This window comes from Osmerus eperlanus, chromosome 14, assembly GCF_963692335.1.
Source record: "Osmerus eperlanus chromosome 14, fOsmEpe2.1, whole genome shotgun sequence".
Classification (NCBI taxonomy): domain Eukaryota; kingdom Metazoa; phylum Chordata; class Actinopteri; order Osmeriformes; family Osmeridae; genus Osmerus; species Osmerus eperlanus.
The window spans coordinates 15,872,397-15,891,281 of NC_085031.1; the positions used below are offsets into that span (position 1 = coordinate 15,872,397).

General features: G+C 45.4%; 1 protein-coding gene across 1 annotated transcript; it reads right to left on the reverse strand.

The window, feature by feature from the left end:
• Positions 1-3,689: 3,689 nt before the first annotated feature.
• On the reverse strand, positions 3,690-13,183 carry smad4a (SMAD family member 4a). Its single transcript, XM_062477696.1, has 11 exons — positions 12,905-13,183; positions 11,934-12,339; positions 11,605-11,779; positions 11,488-11,517; positions 10,986-11,195; positions 10,335-10,442; positions 9,688-9,738; positions 8,590-8,773; positions 7,851-8,019; positions 7,030-7,162; positions 3,690-5,235 (listed from the first exon to the last, which is right to left on the reverse strand). Exons 2-11 carry the CDS (start codon positions 12,171-12,173, stop codon positions 5,024-5,026), a joined length of 1,512 nt encoding a protein of 503 aa, XP_062333680.1. The 5' UTR covers positions 12,174-12,339; positions 12,905-13,183; the 3' UTR covers positions 3,690-5,023.
• Positions 13,184-18,885: the final 5,702 nt, after the last annotated feature.

The window sequence follows — 18,885 nt, forward strand, 5'->3', positions numbered from 1 at the left end:
CCCCCCCCCCCCCCCTCTGCGCTCTGACGCCATCATCGTGTTCTTACTGCCTTTGCTTTGCTGGGTTTTCATCCTTGGTGGTGTGAGAGTAGCCCGGATTGGCTGTACCTTTGTACCCTGTGTGGGATTTGGGGGGGGGGGGGTCTGTAGTATTTTTTCTCCAAGCGCTCTTTGAAAGAATTTCTTGGGATTCTGAGTGGACCAAACAGAAACCAGAGGAGGAAGCGACGTGGCGTCCGGGTTTCCTGTCGCGGAGAGGAGAGTGAATGTCAGGGATCCTTCTTACCTCGGCTTTATTGTAGTGCCTTAACCCTTGAACTGCAGCTGTGTATGTAGTCCTGACTGATTGTCCCCAGCAGCCACTGCTTCGGCCCTCCCTGGGGGGGCCCGGGGGGGTCCGGGGCCGGGCTGTGGGCAGGCTCACTGGCGTGTGGGGCAGGGAGATGCAGGCTGGGAGGACCTGCTGGGTGGGTTCTAATGAGCTCCTGCCTGTGCTTACACTGGTCCGTGGCCTCTCTCTCTCTCTCTCTCTCTCTCTCTCTCTCTCTCTCTCTCTCTCTCTCTCTCTCTCTCTCTCACACTCCATTCATTGCCTGTTCCTGCATTGGCCTGTGGTGTGTGTGTGTGTGTGTGTTGGTATAGATGCTTGTGGGCATAATGTTATGTTTTTGATTGTTAGTTTTTTTTTGCGTGTTTGAAAGCACACAAGCGTGTCTGAGCATGTGTGTTTGTGTTTGAACACATCCACTTGTCACCCTACCTCACACCAGTGGTGCCAGCCCTTCAATTCATGCAGCACAGTCACACACACACACACACACACAATCAATCTGACTATACTAATCTCCTAAACACTAAACCAAGTTCCTTTCTTTACCCTCACCACTAAGTCTCCATTGGAAACCCTCCTCCTGTCTGTCTCTGCTTAAAGTGCATCTTTTATATAGTGGACCAAAAGTAGATATTTTCTGATATTTAAAGATATATATATATATATGACGATGAAACGCTCCATGTGCTCATTTAGTTTGTTTCTTTTTCACGTGGTTGTTACGGTTGATCTGATTTGTTCCCTGTGGTGGTTTCTTTAGTAGCTCTTTTGTAATTGGTTGATTGACTGTGAAATGGGAGGGGCCTGGAGACCAGCGTCTGACTAGACTGGAGACAGATTTTGTACTTGAATTGTTCTTGATAGCTTTTTGCGTTATGAAAAAACTCTAAAAGCGAAATGTGCTGAATGAGAATTTTATTACTACTGAAATTATTTTGTGTTTTTTTTTTGCCTCATATCTGGAAAACTGTCTGCACCAATGCTTTGCCTAGACTTTATTTATTGATATTTATTGTGCTTATGTTCATGGTGTATACTTACGCACCTGCATTCATGCTTGAGTCTTAGAAATGAAATTGATGACTAATTCTACTGTTCCAGTTTGAAACAAAATTAACGAAAAATAATTTTTTTGTTGATGTGTATATATCAGTGAGGGTAAATTTTGAATTAATTTCTTAGATGCATTTGGTACTTTCCACATGGCAATCATGTTTGTTGTTTGCTTTATATTCCTGGCCTGTTGTACTGTACTTGACAAGGGTTGTGTGTGTGAGTGGCCCTACAGGTAACTGACAACCTTGGACATTTGTTTACATGTCTGTCCACATTGGAGGATGGATCTTATTTCGACAACCTTCATTCAACAGTCACCCTACATGCAGTTACAGATGGCTTGTGAACTGAAATCTTATGGTTGGTTGTCATATAAAGAAAATACTGTAGATGTAAATTTGTGTGATCATTTGTGCCTGGAGTCCAAACGGCTTACAGACTTTTTTCATTTGTTTTTTTCCCTAAATATGTGCTTTATAATCTTTTTTTAAGTGCTTTTTTTCTGCATGCCTTCTTTGTGCTGCTAGAATCTATTTGTTGGTCTATTTTACATTTACGATTTCTTTGAACATGTGCCAGACAGTAAATATAGACTTATTCAACCTCACAAATCCTATCTGTTTAACACTGGACTGAAGCCAATGCTGCCAAGAAATACTTGGATTTTATTTGAAATGGGGGAGGGGGGCGTGTTTAAAAACATCCTGTAGTAGACAGACACTAGGGCCTTCCATTTGGGTTTTGACGCCCGTTCCAAACCTAAAAGATACAGATATCCTAACAGTGACAGAACCCCTTTGCAGCCTGCAAACATATCAGCTCGTTCCGAACCCCGCTACGCAGGAAGGCCTGCTGTGATCGCGGCACCTCCCCCTGACACACAGGAGCCTCCGGTGCCTTTGACTTGGCCCTGGGCACTCGAGCAGGAAGCACCGGGTCCTGGGGGAACTGGACCTGGGGGCGCACAGGCACTGGTCCCTTCCCCAGATCCTCATCACTGAGATGGAGACAGCTGTCCAAGGAATCCCCTCGTAGACACACACACAACCTGAACTGCATGAGCTAATCACGTGTCCTCATATAGGCATACAAAGATCTGGAAATGACTCACACACACGTTTAGCCTCAGCTTTTCATTCAAACTGTCCAACAAACACTGGAAGGGACTAGTGGACAGTGGACCACATATCCACGGTTGGACTTCTTTTATAGAATAATTTTATCACTAATCACAACAGGAATATTTAAAAACACGCTGGATTAGGATATCCCCTCACTGCACTATCATTGTTTATTACAGTCACTGTATAATTATCGTTAGGGTGCTTACTGACTGCTTTGTTCAGTTCGGTTTTTGACTATTAGATTTTCGATATTTTTTAAGTGCCATTTGACAGACTAGCAGGAGTCAGCTGTAGCAAGCACAAGCATTCGGCTGTGGAGGAATCACCTGGAGGTGGTAAGAGTTCACCTCAGACGTTATGTAAATAAGTCCACATGGGAAGGAAGAATATTTATTTACAGTGTCTTAACTATTTGTTCCGTTTGAATGCATTTTATTCACTCAGATATGTCGGCATCTGATCTCTTTTTGGATAATGTATTGTATTTATATATATATATCTATATATATATATATATATATACACATATATCTCATGTGACTTTCTTTTGTGTGTTGTTTCAAGTTACCTCTTAGTATATATCTTCTAAAATCGGCAAGAGCAAACCAATACGTGTAGGGTGATTTGTATCGTGTATTTTACATAAAACAATGAGGAACACTGGGGAACTTTTATATTTATAAAGGTATATAATAACATTTAGTGTGTCGTAATGATGAAAATATAGGAAATATTAAAAGACACATGTAGTTTGGTTTTCTGAATATTTCAGACTTGAGCTCAGGCTAGCTTATTAGTGTGGTTTTCTTAAGATTTGTGGCTTGTCTTTACATTAATAAACTTTTTCCTTGTTGAAAAGTCTTGCCAGTTGTTTTGTCATTAGACTGCCACTATAGGCATGTTCGTCACAGTTATCTTTGAGACAACAAGGAGATCATTTTAAAAGAAAACATGGCGTGTTGGCAAACAGTATTCTGACTTTATTTTAATAACTTGTGGGTAGTAGTTGAATGAGGTATAGCAGACAAGCTTGTACAAGCATGGCCAAGCACAAGTTTTCCTACATTTTTAAGTAGATATTCTTTTTAGAAGAATAGTTTTTTAGGGTTAGTCATTGGAAATACAGTAAAAAGTACAAAATAGTCATTATTTGAGAACTGTCAACACAGAGCCAAACGCCAAAAGTATGTTTGGATTTATTGATATCAACCAGCTACGAAGCATTCAGTCTTTATAATACTAACCTGATCTTATAATATGTATCCTTAAACCTGGTGTCAGTACACCACCTTACAAATCCTACCTCACAGTTCCTCTGCTCTCACTGGTTCCTGAATATGTAGAATATCATAAAGTTCATACACAAATGATTACTAGGAAGATTAAAAGAGATGACATGATGTAATTATGCTATTTGGATACTAAAATCCTTTTGTGTTACAAAATCGACTGAAATTGTGACAAAATCACTTCCAAAATCAACAAAATTACCCACTTTAAACAATAAAAATAAAACAATAAAATGCTACTTTAAAGCTAACATCTAATCAAAACAATTATAATCAAAAAAATATCCTAGTGGTGGTAGCCATTTTTCAAAACCTTTCAATTCATTACTCAGGGATGTCTTGACCATTAATGTAGGTGGTAGGAAAATGGTTGGAGGTTGTGGGTGATGGAGTTCATTAGGGAAGGCTAGTCAAGGTTAGATCAGTAGGCATCCAGTGAATGACAGAATCACCAGAGTGCACCCAGCTCATAACCCCAACAATAGCTGTACATCGTCTCGAAAACCCTTTTGAACACAGTAATCCACGGTCGCCACAGACCTAAAACCCCTTAAAAACAACTCAAGGTCGACCATCGTAAAATTCACAAACCGCCAATCCTTGATGAATCTTGATTGGACGCTATAGGGAGTGTGTGACACTGTGGTGAGCTGGGGTAAAACCCTCTCTTCCTCTTCTGACGCTCAGCAGTGGTGGGTCCATGGTTTCAGGGTAGGGTAGGGTAGAGGCTGGGTCCATGGTTTCAGGGTAGGGTGGAGGCTGGGTCCATGGTTTCAGGGTAGGGTAGAGGCTGGGTCCATGGTTTCAGGGTAGGGTAGAGGCTGGGTCCACGGTTTCAGGGTAGGGTAGAAGCTGGGTCCATAGTTTCAGGGTAGGGTAGAGGCTGGGTCCACGGTTTCAGGGTAGGGTAGAAGCTGGGTCCATAGTTTCAGGGTAGGGTAGAGGCTGGGTCCACGGTTTCAGGGTAGGGTAGAGGCTGGGTCCACGGTTTCAGGGTAGGGTAGAGGCTGGGTCCACGGTTTCAGGGTAGGGTAGATGCTGGGTCCACGGTTTCAGGGTAGGGTAGAGGCTGGGTCCATGGTTTCAGGGTAGGGTAGGCTTGTCAAGCTAGTTCAGGGGTCAGGCTAGTCCAATGCCCAGGGGTCAGGCTAGTCCAGGGGCCCAGGGGTCAGGCTAGTCCAGGGGTCCGGGGGTCAGGCTAGTCCAGGGGCCCAGGGGTCAGGCTAGTCCAGGGGCTGGGGGTCGGCGATGGGCATGGTGTGGAGCACCTCGTCCAGCAGCTGCAGGGCCCGGTGGAGGTGGATCTCGATCCAGCAGGGCGTCTCCTTGATGCTCTGCCGGGGGTAGTCCGGCCCCCAGCCCTTCACAAAGCTCATCCTCAGGATGCACAGCCTGCGCAGGTCATCCACTCCTATCCCCGCCGCTGCAGACAGGCCTGGGGGGACAACTTGTGTTAATACTTTAGGTACAGGTGATGGAACTAAGCGTTATTTAAAAACAGGTAATAAGGCCTTAGTGAGTTAGTAAATCTCGTATTGAACGAGTCATTATAAAGCTTTGTATAAGCCTGATAATGACCATTTATTTAGGTGTATTGGAGCTGGGAAACATCTAGAACATGCAGGACAGTGGGCCCTGAGGATCAGGGTTGAAGAGCCCTGCTCTAAAGGGTAGGGGACGATGAGGTGGTTTGTTTCGCGTTACAGGCCAGCCCTGAACGTCTGGGACCTCGGCAGAGGAGAGCAGGCCCCCAGCTCCACCTCACAGGAACATAATTGCTTATAGAGAAAAAATATATATATAAAATGTCCAATTGTCTGATTTAATACAGCAGCTTCTAGTCCCCCGTCTCCACAGTTCTATTAAGGGAACGGAACTCCCGTGGACGACTCCAGACGCCATTGCCGTGGCAACATCCACCATGGAATCTTTTTATTTTTTTAACTAGATTTTTTTTGGGTTGACTCTACCACATCAAGTCTTCGAGTATGACTCAGCACACAGCATGTACACAGCATTTAACTTTTTGTCTACAAGTGATTTCCTGAAGAGAGCAAACCCACAGAGAGAGCACTTTGTCGACACAAACACTTTGTCAGAACCAATCCCTGTAAGACAAGCAATGTGACCGAGCTGCAGTCAAGACGACCCTTCATCACAGCAAGAGCTGAGAAACTTGGGATTGCGTTTTTGTTGCAGTGCCTGAATATTTTTTTTTCCTGTTCCTTGCCACCAAAACACTGTTGGAACAGTCAACTTGAGATCCTTAGTTTTCTATTATGCTTACTACATTCACTATTTCACTATCCGCTTTGGATAGGAACATCTGCTGATTTAGTGAGACGTGAATGTAGCCAAAGTATTTGCATGAAGGGAAGAAATATCTTCCCAAAAGGGGGGAGGGGAGGACCAGTGTAGGCCTAGTTCTGAGGAGGCAATGCATCATTCAGTGCCCGGTTCTCGATAATCAAGCCACAGAAAGACACAGATTCCTGCCTTTATAGTAGGATGTCATAAAAGTCCTGCTGAAGGTATTGGAAGACAAACAGGTTGTCTGAGCCTTCTTCATAAAGGCGAGTTCACACAGAGACAAATCTCCAGTTCAGAGACCAGGTTCAGATGGGGGGGAGGAAGGAGATCTGAGGGTCTGTGAAGCAGGAGTCATGGAGGGGTCACCAGGAGCACCCCTGAGCCCCAAAGCTGAGGACCTGCTGGGAGGAGACCAGGTGTGACGAGGATGAAACGACATCAGCGCTTCCAGTTGTCTCACAGGCTCTTCTCCAGGTCTCAGAGAAGATTTTCAGAGAAGAAGAAAATGAGAGCGGTGGGGAGGAGGGGGTGTATCTTTGTGGAGGGAGGCGCCCCCTACGGAAGAGCAGTTGCAGAAACATAAAAACCCTTCCAGCACCACCTTCCTGGGAGGTGACGGTCACAAGAACAGAAAAGGCACCTGTCATGAGGTGGCGTAGGAGGCAGACCTACTATAGAAAGAGGATAGATGAGTCATAGCTCTTAAGTACACCCATGATTTATCTCTAACCAAATACAACTGGCGCTTCAGACCCTTGACTTTCTCCTGTACCTTTGACATATTTGGAAATGTCCTCAAAAGAAAGCATTGGCTTAGTGAACCCGAGGGCGGATGCAACTCAGCGTTCAGCGCACTCAACGGCAGATGTGAGGTAAAATATCATGGAACATGACTGGTGGAGGGTAAGGGAGTACTCACTGATGGCGGGGGCAATGCCCCCCACAGGCCCGGGGATGTTACCGACCACCGCCGCAGCCTGGGCGGCCGCCGCGGCCTGCGCCGTGGCCGCCTGCTGCTGCATCTGCCGGTGACACTGCCTCAGGTCAAACACCTGCGCCAGGGAGGAGAGTGTGGTTAGGTGAGGCAAGGGGGGTACGGCGAGGCAGGCAGGCAAACTGAGGCACAGCCATGATCGTAGATGTATGGGAAGTTTCACATTTATTTGAATATGTAACAAGTACAGGAACATTGGAAGTCTTTGATCCTGCTAATTTTTCACTTTTCCTAGCCGAGACCATCTAAACCTATGAGAAATAATCAAAATAACTATAATAAATAAGTTGTCAATTTGGGGAGGGCACTGGTAATACTGTATTATAAAATATGACTTGAGATAAAGCGCTTAGGATATGAGCGCAAAAATATGATTTTTGTTGCACTGTACACACGGTGCCATGTAATATTGATGGTAATGTTAATGACGGTAAGGAATCAGGTGACTGAGCGGTTAGGGAATCGGGCTATTAATCAGAAGGTTGCCGGTTCGATTCCCGGCCGTGCAAAATGACGTTGTGGGCAAGGCACTTCACCCTACTTGCCTCGGGGGCAATGTCCCTGTACTTACTGTAAGTCGCTCTGGATAAGAGCGTCTGCTAAATGACTAAATGTAAATGTTGCACTGATATAGGCAGAAGTGTAGATGTTATGCTCCCAGATCTTATGCTCCCTTCCCCCCTCCCCCCCCCCACCTTGGCATAGAATAGATCTTGCGTTCCCCCCCGTCCCCCGTCCCCTCCTACCTTGATGTCGGCTGAGGGGTAGATCTTGTGCACTGCGTCTCCGGGGGCGCGGCCTGCCTCCCTGTCCAGGTAGTAGCTCTGCACGAAGACGGCGTGGTCGCTAAGGCAACGCACCCACACGTGCCCCTCCCCCTTGCACTCCAGCTGCACGCCCTTCCCGATGTGGAGCCTGCGAGGGGAAAGGTTGATTGCTTCTGCTGCAAACACAGAACCGGTACGAGATCCTAGACCCTCCGCACCCCTCATCCTAAACCCTCCGCACCCCTCATCCTAAACCCTCCGCACCCCTCATCCTAGACCCTCCGCACCCCTCATCCTAGACCCTCCGCACCCCTCATCCTAGACCCTCCGCACCCCTCATCCTAGACCCTCCGCACCCCTCATCCTAAACCCTCCGCACCCCTCATCCTAGACCATCCGCACCCCTCATCCTAAACCCTCCGCCGTACTTTCAACGCGCGCCGTTTCGGAGAAAAAGCGAGCAGCTGACCAACAAGCGTAGCACGGCGGGGGATGGGTGGGGAGGGGGATGGGTGAGGCGGGGGATGGGTGAGGAGGGGGATGGGTGAGGCGGGGGATGGGTGGGGAGGGGGATGGGTGGGGAGGGGGATGGGTGAGGCGGGGGATGGGTGGGGAGGGGGATGGGTGAGGCGGGGGATGGGTGGGGAGGGGGATGGGTGAGGCGGGGGATGGGTGGGGAGGGGGATGGGTGAGGCTGGGGATGGCCGTGGCTCCGTACCTGGCTCTCTCGATGTTCTCAGTCCGGTGCACGTTGCTGAGCTGGCCCAGGCAGAAGCGGGCTCCCCCTGAGGGGTCCACGTAGCCGTCCACCGTCACCACGGGGCAGCTGGAGGGAACTTTAAACGTCTCTCCCACCTGCACGTCCATCTCGAAGTAGGCGATAGAGCACCAGTACTCAGGAGCTAGAGAAGCAGCAACCACAGGATCACATCACCTAATAATAATAATTATAATGATAATAATAGTATTTTTCATCTACGGAGGTTCGTTCCAACCCCTTCATCTGCTGTGAACCCGGCCTGTGATGTTGCGCCGATCACAGTCCCCAGTCCTGTGGCTACCTCTGCTTATACTGACATTTACCAACTGACCCAAGTTGAACACTGGATTTTGGTGTTTCAACACCCATTGACACTTTCCTGATGTATGACTATGTTAAGCCTGTTTTCTGCACCTCTCTTTCACCAACCGTCTCTGGAGGAGGGGATCCCTCACTGAATTGCTCCTCCCAAGGTTTCTTCCATTTTCTTTCCTCTAGTGAGTTTTTCTGGGAGTTTGACCCCCAGAGGCAGGGAACAGACCCCAGACACAGGGAACAGACCCCCAGACACAGGGAACAGACCCCCAGAGGCAGGGAACAGACCCCCAGAGACAGGGAACCCAGTAACAGTTATCAGAAATGACGGTTGGTCTTCTACTGTAATAACCGCACTAAGTTTTCTTTGTTATGCTCGCAGTAAGCAATCTTTAATGTAGCGGATTGGTGCGTTCATGATTAAAAAAACACTCCATACATACATACATACATACATGTAAGAAACTGAAAACTCTGTTATTTACCGGGTAATAAATCAACAAAAGAAAGCCGTGTCTAAGAGTTGTTTTCTAACAGACACCCCGGGAGAGAACACAAAACACCAACCAGCTATATATACTTAATTCTTTCATATCTCACCTACACAGAGTTTCCATCAACTCCGAGTCAACTAACTACTTTTCTTAAGCACCCCTGACACCTTCAACTGACACAGACAAACGCACACGCTCTTACAGACCAAGAGGGACTCACATCCCACTTTCAGTTAGGCCCACTCACCTGGGTGATTGGATATGGGAGGCTGGAATGCAATCTCATTCGCTACAGGCCCTACAGAGAGAAAACAGTGGGACTAATTAATCCGTGTTCAATCAGAGCACTGCGATGTTTACTTGAAGCGTGGGTTGTTTAATCCCCCCCAAAAAAACACATTGATATGGAAACAAATCATTAGCACTATGGCTATTTCAGAGCAGGAGGTCATGAACATATTTTTCCTTTAATACTATTCTGATAACTGATCGATGCAGTCATATGACATTGCGCCATTACTCCAGTAGTCCAAACGTTTGAGACCAACATCTAATGGGGGAACTGAAGACTGAGAAAGCCAAGCCCAAGGTCAGCAGGTTTTGCACAGTCCATGTCCATGTTCACTGTCATTCCAGCCCCCAAAAAAGGAGGACTTATTAAATACAAGGGTGTTTTTCACGTAACTTTCCACTGAAATTGTTATGCTGAAGTGTATTACACTATAAACAAATGCAACGAAAATACAAAAGTAGTCTCCAACCTTTGGACCCCTTCAGTGAGGATCAATTCCCCCCTCACCCCCCCCCCCCCCCCATTTCCAGGACGTTCCACAGAGATAAATGACGAGCGTAGCTCTAGCGCTGCCCTGCAAGGCGTAGCGGGGGGCCACTCACAGTAGTGCCCTGTGTGAGGCATGGGAGGGTGGTGCTGCAGATGACCGTTCTGGTGGTGAGACACCGTGGGTGGGAAGCTCCCGCTCCGCGTCCAGTCGGGGGCAGAACCTGCAGACAAAAGCCTCAGTGAATCACAGCTTTGTTTGGGAGCAGCCAACAGACGGGTGGTCTTTACAGCTGGCAGTTGAAGGACATATAACAGCTAGGCGGCTTTACTGTGGCTGAGCAACATGAAACAGGTTTGACAGCCGTGCACAACTGATAAGCACCCTCTGTGGGCTGTGAATAGCCCTGCTTGTATGTCTTTGCAGGGAGCGACAACGGGTGGTTAGTAGGGGTGGGAATCTTTTGGTACCTCACAATTCGATTCCAATCGGTTCTTGGGGTCACAATGCGATTTTTTACGACCCTAGTGGTTAGTCAGAAACCCATTTTGTGTGTTTAGAACTTTCTCGCTTGCACACTGACAAGGACATGCACGAACAGTAGGGCTATAGATCCCATCCTTGGGAACAGAACCAGCTAGAGGGGGGGGGGGAAGAGAGAGAGAGAGAGAGAGAGAGAGAGAGAGAGAGAGAGAGAGAGAGAGAGAGAGAGAGAGAGAGAGAGAGAGAGAGAGAGAGAGCGAAAGAGAGAGCGAGAGAACCTCACTTGAAGATCCAGCTGCAGTGATGCTGGAGAAGGCCGAGGTGGAGGCCGAACCGCTGCCCTCGTCTGGGGGGCGCAGGGTTGGACTGCCGAAGGCCTCCTGGGAACCTGGAGGTCTGGAGGGGGGGTGCTGGACGGTGGGGAGGTGGACTTCAGAGCTGGTGTGAGGCTGCTGGTTGTCGTAATCGAACTCGTCTTTGACTGTGAAGTTGCCTGGGAGACGAGAAAAGGTGGGAGGCGAGAGGAAAGTCTTCATTCAGCAGATTCACAGTCATTCATTTGATCCCTACATTTGATCCCATTTGAACACTACAGTAGCCTACAGGGGGGATTTCAACCTGCAATCTCAATCTGCAGTCCTATAGCCCTTTTTAACTGGCTGTGACACAGAGGGCTTTACATACGCCCATGGAACTGCACCTAGGCCAGGTCCTCTAACCACTGAACTATGGCCTCCTATTAAGCTTGTCGAGTGTGTGTGGGAATGATGCAGTGCCTACCGTACCTGAGCTTGAAAGGGTCAGTCCTGACAGATCTGAAACCATAAACAAACAGATTCATGTTTTTGTTTACGCTAGAAACACACCCGACACTGTTCAGCTAAACGCCAGTTCCGACTCACCGATGCCTGGTGACACAACCCTCTCGTAGTGGTAGGGGTTGACACACACATTGTCACATTTGAGATCAAATGCAAACTGGCAGTATTTCACATGCTTCAGCTCGTTCTTGTGAAGATCTGGCCACCGCCACAGTCGTGCGTACACCACATGGGGAAACCCCTTGCGCCCCGCGACCTGTGAACAACAAATCAACAGCAGTTGTTAAGGCGCTGGTCGTCTGGCCAAAGACAAGTGGCCCCTCAGTTTGGGGAGGCAGATGTGTTAGAAGTTGTATCATACTAACCAGCTGGATGTTTCTAAGATCTCCAACACAAGCAGTGAGCTATACCTGCAGACGTCCGTCCAGGGTTCGCTGAATGGTCACACACTTGCTGGGGTGCGCTCCGTTGGTGGTGATGGCAGTGATTAGCGAGTCCAGCTCATCCTTCTTCTCTTTCAGTTTCTTCACCAGGCTCTCAATGGCGCGCTTGGCGAAGGTCTCGCTCTCCCCGCCCTGCCGATGGCACATGAGGCTGTGCACGATGCTGAGGCACGCGTCGTTGCTGGTGGGAGTGTTGGTGAGAGACATCCTGCTCGCGCAACTGCGACAGGTTAAAGGATTTACGGCTCAATTTCCCGAAAGAGTCTAAAAAGCCGGAAATGCCCACTTGATAAACTCGATGTCTGGATTACACTAGGGTGAGAACGACATTGGGTTTTTGTCACGGGGCTATTCAATGCTGGCACAGAGCAGTCTGCAGGGAAAATAACATAGTCAGGTCAACACTGTGGATTAATATAACATGGTTTTCTTCATTTAAATTCTAAAAAATGTTTTTTATCGCATTACTCATAACTGAATTCTAAGTGAATTTATTATCAGTTATTTTGACTAAATGTAATATCCTATGCTTGGTTATTGCACAGAGTTAAAGGCTAGTAACTAGTTTCTGACTGCATAATTGTAATGATAAAGTAATTTAGAACCTAAAATGAATAAAGAGGAAACAGGGTAAAAAGGTAAGCTTTCAGACAAGTTCCACTGACATGCTAGCTAACATTAGCTAACCTATTGTTAGCTAATGTTAGCTTGTTAGCTACAAATTCAGGATTTTCTGCTCCTGTCAGAAACCCAAAGCAACTAGTTAGCTAGCTGGCGTAGCTAATTAGACTAGAGCTAGCTCAGACTCAAAACTTGTTTGTTTTGTAACTATTACAGTTACGTACGTTTTTGTTAACCATTCATTTGATTAAATCAAGAAAAATAATTATTACTAGAGAAGTACTTGAAAAAGGAATATTTGAGTTATTAAGTGTTACCTTATCCCAATTTCTCCTCGCACAGCTCAGTTAGCCGTAGCTCCCCAGACGAAGAGAGAAAAGCCACAATCGCTAGCTCGCTCTCTGGATATATTACCTAGTAAATGGTATATTGATAGGAAATAAAGACAACTGTATATTGCTTTTATCTACTTGGATAAATAAATGTCATGTTTATCTATAAATAAAACTTGTATAAGCAATACGTAACTAGTATTGGCGCACAGCTCTACAGTAAATAGCTAACGAGTTAGCACGACTGCTAAAGAAAGTAAACAAGTGTGGTATCTACATCCCATGTTCAGAAAGAGCGGAAAAGTAGATGGACGTCGTACAATAAACAGCCTCCATGCAAACAAATATTTATATAATTTGAAGCAAAAAAATGGTTCCCATTTTAATGTACGTTTTATTCAGTACTGTAGACTTACGTGAGTCAACTTTTTTTTTTACTTCAGTAGAGACTTGTAGTAACAGTCCTTTAAGTACGTTGGATCTAAGACAAATCTAACCAATGGCCTTTGTTTGTTTGGGCCCGTGGGATGTTTCTCATGCATTTCAAATGCATTGAATACTTAATATTGAAATTAAAATAATAGTTTTTTAAATTAACCATTGCCGGACCCTCTCCTCAGACCACAGGCTGTGATTGTAGGACTGATCTGCATGTACAGTATGCATGTATGACTGCCTGCAGCTACACCTGGATGAGAAGGGGGGGGGATGCATGATAAAAGGGAAACACCTTTTATCATGCATCGATTTCTGATCCTCAAACCATCTACTACTGCCTCTGCGACTAAGGATATTAAACTCATACTCCAGAGCAGGCAGAGCGTGCTGGTCCTAGTGGAAGCACTTCCCTGTCTCTCTCTGTACCAACGTTAACTCTGCTGTGGGTGAAGGCGAGCATGGTTTGAATGACGGCACTGCAGTGCATCCTGTTCTGCAAACGTACCCCATTATGGGGGGCGGAAAGGGACATTCCTAGGCTTACCAGGAGAAGGAGCAGCCTAACCATACGTCGCCGCCTGACCGTGTGGATTTTTGAATGGGACTAATGGGACTGCAAACCAGAGACTGGCGGCGACTTGACGGCGACTGCATGTAAGGAACGTCTACCGGCGGCGACGTCGCGGCGACGCATGTTCGAAAGTATAAAAAAAACCTTACGCCTACTAAGTACGTCTGAGATAAGTACGTCGCCACTAAGCCGTGTGAGACACACGTCATCGCCAAACAACACACCTACTAAGTAGCTACGTTGCCGCCGTCGCTGACTTGTTTTTTCAAACCTTATTGAGTGAAATCAAGTGGTGCATTAGGCTACATGTTTCATATGTTAAAATGTCTTTATTGAGAACTTTAGTAGCCAAATGTGCACAGCCTGTAACATAGAGGATTTTACCGCAGGTGCAGGGAGTGCTTTGCACCCCCTACTGTTGGGATGAAAACATTTTCACATTAATGTAAAAAAACGAAGAAATGTTTTTAGAACACATTGTCAGAGTTGTAAGGGCGTAGCCACGTGGTGGCCAGGGGGGGCCACGGCCACCATTGGTCAGAGAATGGCCACCCTGTGAAGGATTGAAAGTCTTTGTGTCTATTCCAATATGTAATGATGGTATTCAATGACACAAATCTGTGTTCTAGAAAGAGTGGTCTGGAGTCGCAGAGGTCCGATAATATCAGCTTTAATGCAGCAGTTGGAAATCAACAAGTACAGAGCTCTGGGGTTGTCTACGTTTCCCTACCCGCAACAGAGTTTGGGCTGGTTCACGAAGTCCAACTGGCTATCTTTCCCTGCCCCAGCATATAATATACAATGCAATTGAAAACACAAGTATCAAAAAAGGGTTGAGCTTGTTCTCTCGTGCGTCAGGGAGTTGTTCTTGACCAAGTGCGTCCCACCGGCTCGGGTGCCATCTCCACCCAGTTTCAAGGTTGTTTCTGAAAATGAAGAGATAGAGACACAAAGAACAGCCTGCTTCCCACACTCAGTGTGAGACCCAATGTTTAAGCCTGAGCACACTTCTAAGTTCATAAGACATAACTTTAATAAGCACAATATTTTTTTAACCCTCCTGAACAGAAACGGTATAAAGCTGAAAAAATCCATTAGTATTTTTTTTATATAAAGTCGTCTTATATTGTCATTTGTCACTTACGCTACAAGCCCCATATTTGCAACATGTTGGGCCACGCCCCCATCAACAGCGCAAGACGCAAACCAACGTACCTGCATTCTGACAGCGCTTCAATGGAGACAAGCAGCTAACCACTGGATACCGTTAGAAAACTGCTGCTCTGAGTGATGCAGTGTGTGAGTTTTAAAATAGTAGTTTTTGACAATCAAGTGCCACCCCAAATAAAAGACTGGCCAGAGCTGGCCCCCCCCCCCCCAGAAATAATGTCCTGGCTACGCCCCTGCAGAGTTGTATGTTTTATCATGGTTTGTTGTACTCTAATGAGTAATTATAAATTTTTAGATCTAGTAATAATTTTGAGCATGTTTTTGCACCCAGTTTTAAAACCTAGAATCGCCTGGGATGCTCATTGTTTGTAGGCTATTCACATTTAGTTGGTGTTCCTTTGTCCTATTGTTGCAGTGGATTTAACAACTCTACATTGATATGTGGATATAATAATTCAAACCTTTCAAAATGCCAATACACACATCTGTATAAGCCTGGCATGAGGTGTGTAGCCAACCAGTAATTGTTTAAAGCAGTCATAACCGGGTTCATAGGAAGATTAGATGGATACTTAGGAACTTTAAGAAGTGACAAGCCGCGGAAATGAGGATAACAGTGTATTTATTCAATAAAAAGTGCTTACAAAGAAACCGTTGGATGTGAGGGTCATGTAAATCAGTAGTCGATCTGGGATCAGTGCAAGTGTAGAGTGTAGAGAATCATTACAAACTAAAAAGCAAACAGTGATGATGTTCCTGCTAGTAATGGAGAGACCCAGCTTGTTAGGGCACAGCTTATTAAGGACCAAGGCACAGGTCACAGGTGTGACCCGGCAGCAATCACAGCTCCTCTACCTGCCTGCCATCCTGCAACAGAAGACACAGAAACAGAAGACAAGGGAGAGGAGACCCAAACATTGCACATAGAGCCAACAATCTACATTACATTTACATTTATTCATTTAGCAGACGCTTTTATCCAAAGCGACTTCCAAGAGAGAGTTTTACAAAAGTGCATAGGTCATGATCATAAACAACGAGATAGCCCCAAAACATTGTGGGTAGCCAAAATATAAAGCATACATTGTGAAAAGCAAATAAGTGCCAATGGGAAGAAACATAAGAGCATGTAGTCAAACAAGTTACAATTAAGTGACATGAACCTCAAAAAGTGCAGGAGTGTACCTGTAGGAAAGCAAGTCACAATAATATAATTCACAGCGAGTACAAGAGTACAAGAAATTCAGTTACAACTAACCAACAAGAGCAACAAGTCCTTCAATAAGAGTCATTGTGTTCCTGGAGGAAACTAACATCAGGTCCATCTAACATGGTTTATGCCATCATCAGAACAGGCATAACCTAGTCACACCTCACAAATAACTAACTTATGGCTATGCAGGCATAAGCAAACAGCAAAATGTCTGTTTATCAATCATAACAAAATAATTCATAGATTCTCTATATTTCTCTCCTGGACATGACCAAGGGTTATGTTCTCATTAGTTTGATATAGCAGGGTATAGATCAAACATTTTTTATTATATTCAGAGTATTCCAAACAGTATAAAAGTAATAAAATAATCATTATATTTAATTGTTAACTGATCAGTGGCTAAGGACAAACCTCTTCAATACACAGTAACCTAGGGGTGTAGGGTCAGAGGCTACACCTCCAAAACAAAATGTAAGGCTGTATCAAAAATGGGAAAAATATCAAAGTTAATAACATGTAGACTACATATTAATCTATTTTCAGTCTTTAAAAAAGCAGTGTTTTGGCTACCCAAAGGATAGAATGAAAGTGGCATAGGCTACAAAAAAAAAGATATTAAGATATTATCCACTGCCTGTCTTGTCCTTCTGAAAGTTGTTAAATTGAATAGGCTGAACATCAACATGTAACATCAAGTATAGCCTATAATGTGTATGGCTACTTGGACCATGTCCTGATAATACATAAAGAACATTAGGCTACATGTTTTGCCAGGATAACTGCCGCTAGACCATTGAATGTTTATTATGGAAGCGTTACCAAAATTCAAATGCAAATGCTTTCCAGAAATGCATTTGCATTTTAAGAATGTGGCTGCATTATTTGACTCATAAATGAAATTAGTAATCAATCATCCTATTTGCATTTTAATTTTCTTCTTCAAGAGTGCTCAATCTTTCACTTAATTAAAATGAAAAAGAAATAGACATTTGAGATTTAATTTTCAAAACATGCCCCAGCAAATAGATACCAAAATTCAATTTGAAATGTAAAATTTGAAAATTAAAATGCATTTCCAGAAATGCATTTTCATTTTAAGAACGTAGCTGCAAAATTGTGACCACAATTCAAATTCAAATGCATTTGCAGAAATGCAAAATGAACGAAAAAGCATTCTGAGCGGCGGAGCAGAGTGAAGTCAGTAGCCGCTCTTCTTCAGCTCCCTGCTGACCGAGCTACCCATCTTGTTCGGTAGGGGGCGGTGTGCACATCTGCATTGCATTACATTGCAAATGTGCCGGGAAATTGATTGAATTGCCAGGTATTTAGAGGACGCATCACAGACTGAGCAACTTGATGTCAAACAATGACTAAAACAGTGGCAGAGCTACTATTAATGTGTAAATCTGTGACGGCAGAGTATGCAGCCAAGCTTCAAAGTTTACTTCAAAGTATGGCGACAACGTTATCCACAAGTAGATGCGACGACGTAGGCAACTTATCCAGAAGTAGTCGTCACATTTATCCCTGGGCAGGTTATCCATGTCCCTATCCGCCCCCCATACATGCGCATTTTCAGCAAAGGTCCTCGGGCATCGCTCTCAAACTTGGTTAGAGTACAGAGCCAAGCTAGATGCATGTTTCTGCTTTCCCTGTCAACAATTTGGAGCCAGAAATGATAAAGACATCCCCTTCAGTAGACAAGGTTTTACCCATTAGAAAAAGTGGTTCTTTCAAAAATACGGCTTTACCAATTGTGTATTTTGTGCTTTCAGAGTTCACTTCGCACCTCATACTTTCAAACAATCATCGGTCGTAACGTTGCAAAGACAACAATCTCCTCTTCACTTCATCGGTCGGGTCCGATGAAGTGAAGAGGAAACCGATAATGGGTTGGACACAGACATCCCAACCTGCAGAGACTCATTTCAGGGAGGTGGCTCTCCCCCCCCCCTTACCCCCCCCATCCCCCCCTATATTTTTTTCATTTGGCTTCGACCCAGACTTGATAAGGATAGCGGTGTGTCCGCGTCAACAAAGGGAAGTAGGCTTTATCACAGGCGGGAGCCACCTCCGTTGGGCAGCGAGGCGGAAGGCTGAACGGAGTGCAAAGACCAGGAATCTGACAGCACCCTCTCCCAACTGCTGCCCACTTCGAGTGGCGTCTCATCCTGAGTGACGGCCTACAAGTTAGCAGGTCCAGACACCTCGTTATCACCGTGGCATGAAGGGGGAGGGGTGGCCTGGCATGTTGGGCTTTGAGGGGTGGGTTGGAGAGTAGGAAAGCCTAAATGGGCTGGAGGCAGAGAGAAATAACCTGACAAGCAAGGGTTTTGAAAGTGTATTTTAGTAGCTACAAAAATCCAATTGACATGGTTAAGTAGGCAATTCTGAATGACAGGGGAACTTGCGTATGAATCTAAATATGACATGGGCTGCATGGTCTTGGAGCTGAAGATGGTATTTTCAATCCCATACAAGCCAGTTGATGTGCAACAATTAAGTATTGAGAATGTTTTGAGAGCTGTAAAGAAAAGTGTTTACCCGTCTCCCGAGGCAGGGCGACACACA

Excerpts from the sequence above, each read along its gene's own strand:
- smad4a (XM_062477696.1), bottom strand. The coding sequence starts at position 12,173 with ATGTCTCTCACCAACACTCCCACCAGCAACGACGCGTGCCTCAGCATC. Across the intron at positions 11,780-11,933 it reads CCCTGGACGGACGTCTGCAG|GTCGCGGGGCGCAAGGGGTT; the intron begins GTATAGCTCACT and ends TGTTGTTCACAG. Across the intron at positions 11,518-11,604 it reads GGTTGTGTCACCAGGCATCG|ATCTGTCAGGACTGACCCTT; the intron begins GTGAGTCGGAAC and ends TTATGGTTTCAG.